Here is a 12576-nt window from a genome sequence, read left to right as displayed (position 1 = left end):
AGCAAATGATAAAATTGTACTTTGAAATACTAGTTTTGCATACATTAAAAACAGCTGAGCAGACAGAAATTTATAGTTAATATAGTTTAATAAAGTTATTAAAAATTCCAAAAATTTGGTAAATTAATTTCCAATCTTTTATTAGAGTCAATATACTGAATCCTTAAATCTGGTGAGAATACAGTTAGATATGAGGACTTGTTTGAAACATGTAAATGTTATGTTAGTCCAATACTGAATGCACAGAATTCCCAGCTACACACACATCCTTACACAACCCTGAAGTTTCCAATTCAGAAGCATACAAAAATGCACCGTTGTATTTAAATTTATTTTAGGTACTTCCTAGGCTGACAACAATTTAAGTACAATATTGGGCATAAATTCTGCATTAGTAAAAATGTTGTAAATATATATTACTTATGTGAGTACCAGTAGAAATTAGCACTCTGAAAAGTATAAAATTATTTACAGTTTCTCTCCTACAGGGTGAATTTTGCCAAAAATCTACTTCTGGCACTTATGAACAAACAAAACCATACTGACTATGTTTATTAAGCAAAAAAATAAGGTAGGGGTAGAAAAGATGTACGAAAGCATTTGAAATGCTGTTATTTCAGTAGGTATAGAACTAAATTATCAACGCGGTTTTAATTCCTCCAATTGAAATCTTCAACTTTTGCTTCATAATTAGAATTTCAATTAATACAGCACATACAATTAATCAAACTACTTGTGAGCATGGCAGTTGTAGAGCTCACTGTGTTTCATAATTACACACTTGTCAGTAAAGGACTTCATATCTGTAATACTTTTAATTAAGCAGTGTAAGTTGAAGCATGTAAGGCTCCCATCCTCATCTACATTTGCAAAAGATTCTGATTTTACAAAACTGAAACTCTGTAAATAATTAAGATACTACTTCACCGTATTCTTTCACCAATATGTGGGAAAAATTTCAGCCTGGCATTTTACCCCTTTATGGAAACAGCCAAAGAGCACATTCTCACCTCTCTCTCTGCTGCAGCCTATTAGTATAAAGTTGAAATATTCAACTATCGAGAAGACCATTCAAATATAGAGACATGACATAACATAAAAGACTTCATAAACCTAAAATCAATTGAATAAAATACTACATCCTTTAACAAACAGGGATTTAGTCTTCATTTAACCTGTAAGACGACATGAATGTTTTGGAAAAGATCTCATTCTTTAATAAAGTGACTATAACACTAGAATTTAAAAAGAAACAAGAAACCTGTAAGCCATAAAGTTGCTATTACACAGAAGGCTGCTAATGGCCATCATTGAGCAGATCCTTGATTAAAGATTATGAAGTTCATTCTAATCTCTTGTTTATAAACCTCACAAGTTGTGGGAGTACTAGCCACCGTTTTCGTAGCTTAAGCAGAAGACTGTTTTTGCATGGCAGTTTAATACAAATCTAACCTGTCCTACCCTACCCACTTCATTGTCTTGACACTAGCACCTAGGTCCACAGTGAGTGAGGAAGCTGATCCCAATGATCCATATGTAGATTACCCTCTCCAAAACTTATTTTTCATTGTTCCTCGATCATCTCAGGAAGGAATCTCATAAGTACCGCTGCCATCACAAGGAAGGGGGCAGGGAACATGCATTCAACAAAGGAGAGGAGAAGGGCAGAGATCTTGCAGCTAGCACATCCATCAGTTTAAGCACCACAGAACTACCCTCTACAGGTGCAGTTTCACATTTTACCTAATGTGGTGTGACTGCAGGCTGCCACAAAGGACTGCTGCTGCCCCCCTCTTCATCCTGCCTTCACATTGCATACCCATTCCTTGCACCAAAACAAGTGTTGTGAAGTCCCTGGGTAAGGAAATTCTGCAGGCTTATTTAGTGTAAAAATATGGTTTCTTTGGATGGTGAATCAGGTTTTCATCCAAACAACTTTAAAAGTTCATCCGATAGCCATGACTACCACATAGATGCAGGCTGTTAGACAAGCGCTTTGGACAACTGCCCACTGTAATGCCATATTGTTAAATCTTTTTCATTCTTGATTCATTTGAAAGGTGGAAAGAGTAGAAGTTATCACCGAAGTCAAATCTTGAGCCAGCTGAAGTCATGCACCCTTAGCAGATTCCCTGCCAATGTCTGAGAGTAAAGAGAGCTCGTGTACAAGTGTGAGAGAGAGGACAAGCCAGCAGAAAGCAAGAGACAGAAACCCAAGACTGGCTCTCCAAGGCAATAGAGGGAGAGGTTGCTTGGCGCAAGAGTCACTGAAAGTCAATCTTTTTTGTTTGTTATAAATAAAATTAAAAAGAAGGAAAGAATTGAAGGAAAGAGCTAGACGAGTAGTCTCATCAATTGTTCTTTGTAATGGTAACCAGTTAGATTCTAAATACTACTAGGCTCTTGGGCCAAGGGGCAACTGAGCTTTTACAACTTTTCTTTTTTATGTACTTATTCATCACTTAATTGAAATGCTGACCTTGCTGAAGGCCACGGGAGGACTGCATTAATGGCACTCTGCGCTCACCTAAATGATGGTTAATGCCCACACACCACTGCTTTATTAACACAGCCTCATTGACTGCTATGGAAGTGTTTTGTGATACGTCTTACATACAGTTTTTAATGAAGAATACAAGCAAAATCACACACATTTGTATATCACTTGTAAAGTGTAGCACAGTCATTCTGACAGCTGAGTCTGATTGCTTTCAGCCAAATCCAAAAAGAAATTTGAAGCGATATTATGTATATTTTTATGGACACAAATAAGTAGATAACTAGAAAATATCTGTCAGATACTTTGTCCACTGGAAAATGTACTTGACATACTTGGTAATCCTGGGTTCCGCACCAAGTTCCACCACTGACCATGCAGCCCTGTTTCCCTTTCTTTGTGTCCTCTACTTAAACTAATATTTACCAGCTATATTTATGAGCAATAGCTGATACAATAAGGCTTTTCAAGCTAAGTATAATTTAAAAATTTCCATTTTTCTTAAATTGTTTTAATTTTTTTACTTGTTGTCTTCCCAAAATTCTACTCTGGGTCTCCGGTTGCTATTTTTCCCCTATGATTCACACTTCTTTTCAATTTTGAAAATATCTCATCACTTTGAAGCATCAAGTTAAACAAAGAAGTTTATAGCTACAGCTTAATCTATGTTTAGTTTTTACAATATTTGTCTATTTCTTCACAGATTAAGTGAGATTTCTCCTTTAAAATGACTAAATTGAAAAAAAAAAAAGCATCTTTTTCTCAGTACATTAGCTCACTGGCTTCATTTTAGCAAGGCACTTGAGCACAAGGTCAGCTAGGAGCCAGCCCTATGTTCCTCCTAATCTGCTGCCTTCTTTTAGTCAAAATTTTTGCAGTTTTCCAATCCTGTGAAGCCAGCACAGCAAATAACTTACTTCTGCTCTCTCTACCATACCTGCCAAACAACTGCTGCCCAAGTTCTGGCTCAGCAGTACCTTTCTGAACCTACTAAATGCATGAGAAAACATCACCTGACTCCAGAGTTCATGCTGTGCAAGTACAGAGAGGACACAAACTGGGCGGCCCAGGCTTCCCCAAGGGCAGGGGTATGTCAGAGAGCCTCAACAGCCCTTACTGCTACGGCAGTTCAAAATCACTGTAACATGCTCATTTGCGCCTCTCACAGCACACTCAGAAAAACGGAATCCCCTTGGGTGGCTGTTCCGCACAGCTGTATCACAGAGAACTAGTTTCACGGCAACCAGGTATTAAACTGGTAAGATAATAACAGACTCACTGAACACAGTAAAAAAGTAAAAATTCTGCTTGATGTTACAAGCTTAAAGAACAGTGACTAACCTCACAGCAAAACTCAAGTTCATTTTCCATGCAAATACCTGCAAGGAAATCACAGATGCATACCAAATTTGGGTGCCTGCAATGCCAGTTCCGTTACTTTTCAGAGGAGAAGCTTAAGTTCTCTGTATGAAGAAAAGTTTGAGCTTTTTTCCCTTCTTAAGTACCCTGCAGCACATTTACTTTGCACAGTCATCTACATGCATTTATCAGAGCATCAACAAGGGATGTATTCCTTATTTCAAAAGAGTAACAGAAATCCCAAAAGATCATGCACAAAGTGTCTACAGCTATTTGTTTCTCTTGCATTTTTTTCTTCATTCAAGCAGCCTTTCCAGATCATGCCCTGTTCTCTATTCCTGAGTTTCTCTAGCCATTGCACTGGACATCTCTGAGGAGAATTTGACTTTGTCTTTCCTTGAAGCCCATTTTAGGGCTGCAGGAGGATCCCACAAAGCCTTCCCTTTCCAGCTTACGAAAACCCAGTTTCCCCCAGCCTCTCCTCATACGGCATGTGCACCAGTCCTCTAAGCACCTTAGCAGCTTTCTGCTGAACTCACTCCAGTTTATCAGTGTTTCTCCATTACTCTGGGGCATAAAGCTGGACAGAGCATTCCGGATGGGGCCTCACAGGTGCCAGATGGATCAGTCTACATCACTTAGTGTACATTGCTGGCCCACGTTCAACTCTGAATAGCACTCACACTTTGAGATATATGGTATGACCAAACCTGTTTTTTATTTTGCTGAAAGTTGGTCATTTTCCACTAACTATGTTGCTGATTGACATGCAAAACTTAATCTCAAACAAAAAGATTACATTTATGCAGGAAGTTTATGAACTATGGTAGCCCAGAAACAATTCAAGTGCCAATGAAATGCAACGAGACGTATTTCCACATGGCTCTACTCATGGCTCAGTACAAGCAATGCAAATACCATTACTCTATATACTCAGCTTTTTGATATCTGCATGTTATTTTATATAACTTTTATAATAACAAAAAAAAAACCTGTCTATACTGAACAAAGTGTCTTGCTTTATCACACGTGATCATTGGTGAGAAGTCTCAAGAAGCCTTGGGGAAAGACGCTATGTTAAGAAAATTGCTTTTTCCTAATAAGAAAACACTGTCCCTTATTTTCACGCGTCTATCCCATGCTTCCAGACAAAAAAAATGGTTGCTGACTAATCTGTAAGACATCAGTGCTCTAAAGTAATCTTCATAACGTACCAGTGGTACCGCCACAATAGGTATGCATAATGACTAGCTACCAAAGCATTGTATATGTATGTCTTCTAAGAGATGATTATTTAGCATCCAATGACCCAAGAACCAAGGATGTACAAATGACCAGCTTGTGCTAAAAGACACTAGTAGTTTTATCAGGAAGCCACATCTTAATGACTTGACAAAACAGGATTGCATACAGGGCCCCAAAAGTACAAGCAGATGATGACAGCAAAGCCCTTGAAAACCTAGAAACACTGAGATATATGCCAATTGCCGTGGCCAAGTAGCATTCACTACAGGAATGCAACCTTGTGAACTGGATAAAACTGGGCTTAGGGAAAACAAATAGAATACAGAACACAATCCAGAAAGTGTAAAACAAACCAGTAACAGTAAAACTTGGAGATAATTTGGAATTGCTGGCCAGTGAGTGAACAGCGAGTAAATAGACAGTGTCAGCAAAAGATTAAAACTAACGCTAAGACAAGCTAAGAGCAAAGAAGAAACCTTCACCATCAACGGTATATTCTTCCTGGTGAAAAACACAGGACACTGACTACTTGCCATAACAACCTACCCACCTTTTTATGTAGAACTAGACCTCTCCTGTTTCTTGCTGGCCTTTTGGATCTCCAGGGGTACAGGCAGGGTAAGCACAACACAAAAGAAAAGAGTAGACACCAGAAAACTTGCGTATGTGAACTTTAACTACTTCATTAATAGGAATTAGCAATAATTGGAAATTTTAACCTAATAGGTCCAATGACATTTTAACAGGATTGATAAAGTCATGAAAATATTTTGCTAGTAGTTCAATTACAGTAAATAAAAAACATGGAGTTGTATATAAGGTAAGTTTGTCTCAGCCACATAAATCACAAGGGAAGCTTGGTACCCTGCACTTGAGGCTTGGTTGCAATATGGATGCAAAAACAAAAAGCAGGCAGCTTGGTCTTAGTTTAGGAAGAGGGAGAAAATAAGTTATTAAAATCCAAGAATTTCAACTACATAACTTTGCAATTTACATAAAATAATCTAGTTCGGAAAATTTGGTCAAAAGCAGTAAAATTGAATTTTCTGGGAACAGAAGGGAGATCTAGGTAGCTGGTGCTCCTCAGATGGAGGCTGCTGGAACTGTACAGATGCTTGCCAGAGACATTTGGTGCCACAAGATGGCAATCATGCATTTCCCTCAGCTCTCACTTCGGTAGAAGGTTCTGGAAGTTCAGTAGCATCAAGAAGAAGGAGAGCTACGTTGTATAATGTGGAATATAAATAAAAGTCATCTCAGGAAAGCAGAGTTATTATAATGTTGGACAATTTATTTCTTATAATAGTTTATTAAGCTATCTTTATAACAGAAAAGCTACATGAGCTATGGAAATAAGAAACTAGATTTACCATCCTAATCCTATTTTGGCAATTTTCCCATAACACTGGGAACATTCAGGGCCTTGTGATTAGTACTTGTTACCACTGTTAGAAAGAATGATTCACTCCCTGGAGGGGGTTTTGGCAAGAGGGAAACGGTGGAATGAGATAAGAGTGGAAAGCTGGAGAAGAAGCCAGGACTGTTTTAGGAAGAAATATATGCATATATACTATTATTATAAACAGCATGTGCATACACACACTAGATGCACATTACTATATCTAGTACATATATATGCACTGTAAGGTTGTTCTATACTACGCTGTATATGGTATATATATTTATACACACACACACACACTACATGTTTGTACTGAGAGGGCCGCGAAAAGCATGAACAAGCACAGTGAAAACCTGTGGATGAGTGTAGAAACCAATTTAATAAGTTTTAAAGTTTGAAATTTCTGTTAGTTTAAGCTCAACATCTGGCAAAATAAGTTAAAGGATACCTGTATCCTCAAAAGCAGAAGAAATAAACTTCTATACTAAAAAATAATAACCAAGTACACAACTCCTCAAGTCCTGAAGTATTCTCCAGCAACCCCAAATATGAAAGCAGCATTTATTACTTTGCCAGATCCCTCCCTCACAAACAAGGAATCTAGAAATAGAGACCCTCCTCCGAAACTACCTTATCATAAATGATAAACTTCAGTCTGTATTTAAACAACCTATATGCAAGCTATGGACAACCTATAGATGATAACCTGGAAGTGTAGAGCTAAATTAAAGGGATTAATAGGCTTTACTTGACAAAAAGAGAAGATATAGATGTAAGTGCAGATGAAGTTCATGTCACAAATTGTTTTTGGCTAGGACATCAAAGCTTGCATGGAGGACAGTGAAGGAATTTATATTTTTCTAATTAAAATTATACTGAACCCCTGAGAGAAATAAGAGCAACAAAACAACTGTTGACAGTATTAAAGACCTGAGAACACGGCTGTAATTCAGTAAATTAATTGCGTACATTTTGCTCATCAGTAGCCAATCATATTCATGATTTATTGTCAATAGACACATTTTTAATACAGTTTGCTTTTTTCCTCCAGCTGTACAGCATCCCAGCCAGTTAACATAATGAAATAAGACAATCTGGAAAAGGTAAGTAAATACCATATGTATATATTAATACTAGAGTAATTAAAAGAACAAAGTAGACAATCCTCCAACACTGCTGGTTAAAAATGTGTGCAGGCTTAAGCTTCACTATACTATTAACATATCAGACGAGAAACATTTCTTCCAGCCCATTCATGCCAATTGTTTCACCTACATACTATATTATTTTCCTCTGTGTATGTGGGTGCTTTCAAAAGCCATAGGAAAGGAAAAGAACCCATATTCAAAAACAAAAACAAAAAAATGATTAGGATCACACATTCACTCAAGCTGCCAGAGCTATGTACTGAACCATACTCATGAGGGAAGCCCATGTCTTACCCCTTACCCAGTTCTCATAAAAAGATCCTTCAGATACAATGTACCCAGAACAATGGGATTAACATTGCATTTCTCATTAAAACTTTCACAAATGTCTAAAATGCAACATTCCTCCAAGAAAACAATTTACCTTACCTGAGTCTCCAAAATCACTGCCAGGCAGTGTTTCCATACGGCTGCTGCAGAAGAGGTACCATCTAGACATTCAATAACAGTACCTCCTGTAACACACAGATTTTCTGTGGAAGTTTTCTTACGTAGATATAGATTCAGCTGGGGCTCGCTTAACTTTACTCTTAAAAGTTTTCATTTGTTTAAAGAGGTTTACCTCTAGGAGCCATGGTTTTAGTTTTCTGTCCAGCAGAATATCAAATCCCAGGACTTCAAAGCAGACACTGTCACTTCCTGGTGCTTGCCCTGGCCTGCACATGCGATAAGCATGAAGAACATGTGGCTCTGCAACTATGAGAGTCTTCACTACTAACTCCTGTAGGGATGTTTTCAGAAAAATTTATCAGCAGAGAAGACACCAGTGTATATTGAACTAATGTGTTTCATACTTTCATAGATGCTTTAGTGAAATGATTTTTTTAAAGACTTAAAATAGCAAATAAATGTTCAAACTGAGTAACAGATTTTTTCTTATCTATTTACAGATATTTAATAGCTATTGTATTATTATACATTCCATAGCACATACTTTTTTTTAGATACATGATAGCCTAAATACTAAAGGTATACTGGGAACAATGCATAGTATAGCCAAACTTTGCCCATTTCACTTCACAATATCGTTTTTGATAAATATACTAGGAAACATAATTACAGATCATGCCTCAGCTCTGTCAGTCTTTGTCCTATTCCTCACCTGAAGATGCTTGTAACATACCCACTGACTTTAATGGTGCAGGTTCCAATCCACTGATATACACAGCACTGACTGCAGTTTTGTAAATGTTCTCACATAAAATTCGCTTTAAGTGCTAGAAAAGTTTTTGAGAGTTTAAATGGGATTGTTCCTGTGTATGATATTACTTACGTGAATAACTAACTGGTTGAAAGGGCTTTTGTACCTCAGACAAAGTTTAATATTAAATTTATAATCAAACTCTGAATATCACCTTTTTAAAATATAATCATCATTAATAGCACGTCACTTGTGGTGTGCATTGCTGAGAATTTGGATTAATAAAGTTTCAAAAATAATATTCAAGTAAAGCAATGGATGGCAGAAGCAATTAATTTTTTAAGAATATACATAGACAAAATAAAGAAAAGCATATTAGTTTTATCTTACTGAAATATCATTCCAGAATTTGGAGACATCAAGATTATTTGTTTCTAGAAACTCAGTAAACCATTTTATGGAGCGTTTACTTCCTTTGTCTTCTGTTTCATCCCGTCCAAAATGTTCATTATGTTTATTCACAGAGTAGTTAGTCAGATGCATATACAATTGGCTCTAAGGAGAGAGAGAAGAGATCAACACAATAAACAAAAAAAAAGAACAACACTTTAAATACAGTTCTAGAATAGTCAGTTCAAAATTATTTTTTAAAAATGTTAAATCAATAATGACATAGTCAAACAATTCATATTTGAAAATATATTGTGAGCAGATGTTCTGTTGTTTCTGATGTTTCTAATTCTTGGAATTTTCACATACTGAACGGTCTAGCCACGTTATAACAAAATCTGGGCTTGTATTTAAGCCAGTTGTGATCAACATCTGGTTAGGAAATATATCTGCCGTTTTTACAAGCCTGTATGTAAACAACTACATAAAAATGTGAAAAGCAATCATCATAACTTACAGAACAATTACATTACACAAGAAGCAAACAATAAAGATAGTACTTTGAAGTGCTACTTTAAAAGTGCAAAAAACACTTTGGCATCCATTTCATAGACAATCCCACATTTCAGTTGTCACTCTAGTTTAGTTATGAGAAATGTTCTCATGATAGTGATACTTTAAAGTATCTTTTACATATAAATTCATCTGCCTTGTTGCTATCTACCAGAATTGCTCATTTTTGAATGGCTGGTAGCCATACATTAGAAGGCGGTAAATTTCAAGATATATTACATAAACAAGTGAGTGCTATGATTCCTTCAGGTAAGAAAATTTAAACAACAATTTATGTTATCAGTTACACTGAAAAAAAAAAAAAGCCTTTAAAGGCTAACTTATAAATCATGATTTATAAATTTATGTATCTTTCAGTACAGGTATTAATTCAGCTCTTCACCTGCACTACCATGATGACAGTCCTTATCACAGTGAGAGGTCTTTGTCATATTTCTTTCCTTGTTTGAATGCTAGTTGATGTTCTAAGCTGGCCGTGGGCTTTCTGTTCCAATTCGTTTTTGAATAGACAGCCAATAGACAACACAAGCCTTCTGCTGTCATTTATCTCACTACACTTATGGTTAAAAAAATAAATGAAATTAACAAAACCAAGCATCTTAATTGCAGGCTAGTTAACAATATATTGTATTAGCACTACAAGTAATGAATTTCTCCCATGGCTTTCAATTACTGCTTTGAGAATGATTATGAAACCTATTGTGTTTTTGAGTAGTTGTAAAAGTTGTCTTTCCATCAAATTATTTCAGACAATTAAATCATTTTTCAGACTACAAAAAATGAAACTGTTTTTAGAATATTAGTTAAACATCTGAATTAATTTTTAGTCTGAAGTTATCCGGAACAATGTCATTGTGGAACAGTGTCATCTGAAGAACAATGTCATTAGTGATAAGCCAGGTTATTTCATACAATGAACAGACTACAACATGAACAGTTGCAAAAACACAGAAACCTGCTTATCCTTCTGCTCTGTTTATCCACTCATAGCATACTTCAGTGCTGATAACGCTGAGAATAGTAACAATAAAAAATAAAAAAATATTAAAAAAATAAAACATTAAAAGCAAGCTATTCCAAATATAATACTGGAACTTTTCTAAAACATATAATTTCTACTGAGATCCAAATTATACTGGCATTCTTCAAGAGAACAGTATTTTAAGTGACAGTAGAGTAAATGGCTCACCAGGCATTTTCTATTGCATAATTACACTGAAGCAGCTCTAAAAGCACATAGAAAAGGAAAAGGAAAGATATAGCACCAATAGAGTACAGAGTGAGGTATAAGAAATTCAAATCCACCGATGCCTGGACACTACACAGGTAAAATTCTACATGCATAAGCAATGAATTAGAATAAACTCCAACTTACCAAATTTGAGTCACTGGGCGGATGGTACTTTTCTGTGCCCATTCTCACCAGTCCATCATGATATAAAAACACTTTTAATGGATCGCAGGAGGTTACAAGAATATATACACGTAAATCAAACTTGTAGCCTTCCATAAGAAATGGTTTGTCAAGATATTCCTGAACAATCAAGTGATCCTGAGCTTGTAACTTTTCTCCATTTCTTATTAAAGAGATCCTAGTTACAAACAAAAGTTATTTTAAAAATGTAAGACTTGGACATAACTCTGAAATATTTTTTCATGGTCTTTCAGCCAGGTAGTCAGGCTAAAGACTATGTGGAAAGAGCTTACACAGCCTATTCGTAGGGTAGAGAAAAAGTGCCATTCACTTACATGGCTTTTAGTTTTCTGTCTTTTATAATACTTCACTGGACGGAAAAAAGGCAACAAGCCATTTCAAAATAACTTTCTGCTTCCTTTGATTCAACAAATGGTAATAATGGATTCCCTCTACACTTAGAAATTGTTTGGCAGAATTTGCAGCCTCTAGCATCCGTGATTATTCTTCCCCATCTTTTCTGTGAAATATCTCAAAATTTCTGTTTCATTCCAAGAGGAATGAAAAATAACGAAATGGAAAAATTTCAGGGCCTTTACTTTTACAGTAATGCTGATACTTTTTTTATTTAAAAAAAAAAAAAAGAACCAAGAGCTTTACTATAGTATATAACCCAAATTGATATTAAAAGCAATAAAAGCTAAAACTGAAATATTCAAAAATAAGAAGATAACTACTAAATCAAGATATTTAAATCTCATTTGCTTTTTACTGTGTATTCCTGTCACAGGCAAAACAGCTTCAACCCAACTGCAGGTCACAGCCTTTTCAGCAGTGTCCCTCCTCCAGTATGAGGGTCACCTCCTTCCAAGACTGCGCCTCCAGCTGCATCCCCAACGATATCTCCTCTGTTTCTCCTTCACCTTGAGGCTGCTGATCTTAAATATGTTTGTGCTGCAGTTTTAGCATGCAGTAGGGTACTTGGGCTGTTTTCAGAGCTGCGGAAGATCCTGATCTTCCAAGCAACACCCCTGCAACTACTGAAACCCTGCCATTTGTGCACAATGCAATCTCACCCTCTAAGTCTAAGCACAAGAGATTCATAAATATATTGTTTGGATAATTCCACAATAAAAATAATACTGATCTTAAGACTTATCTGATCATCATCAGAAAATGTATTCTTTAATTGTCACATTTAGAACAACATTAAAATACCACTTCCAGTTACTTTAGTATTTTAGCTGTTTCTGCTTGTTAATTCTTTGTCCAATACGTTACCTTTTTTGTACTGATTGTACCACTTGTATGACAAACTTCTTATTAAGAAACAGCTTCTGTTAGTGA

General features: G+C 36.1%; 1 protein-coding gene across 10 annotated transcripts in view; it reads right to left on the bottom strand.

Annotated features, from left to right (window-relative positions):
• TTLL7 (tubulin tyrosine ligase like 7) overlaps positions 1-12576 on the bottom strand; it is a 72540-nt gene that overhangs the window by 32633 nt on the left and 27331 nt on the right. For all 10 annotated transcript variants that reach the window (XR_004777300.2, XM_035537963.2, XM_035537968.2 and 7 more), the window contains 3 exons: positions 11191-11407; positions 9243-9407; positions 8274-8432 (listed from right to left, as the gene is read on the bottom strand). Coding sequence is in view for 9 of the 10 variants with exons in the window: in XM_035537963.2 (XP_035393856.1) it covers positions 8274-8432; positions 9243-9407; positions 11191-11407 (541 nt within the window). In the remaining variant the exon portion in view is untranslated. The remainder of the gene's footprint in view (positions 1-8273; positions 8433-9242; positions 9408-11190; positions 11408-12576) is intronic.

The sequence above is a fragment of the Cygnus atratus genome, chromosome 8 (assembly GCF_013377495.2).
Source record: "Cygnus atratus isolate AKBS03 ecotype Queensland, Australia chromosome 8, CAtr_DNAZoo_HiC_assembly, whole genome shotgun sequence".
NCBI classification, from domain to species: Eukaryota; Metazoa; Chordata; class Aves; order Anseriformes; family Anatidae; genus Cygnus; species Cygnus atratus.
This window is presented reverse-complemented; position numbering and strand designations above follow the sequence as displayed.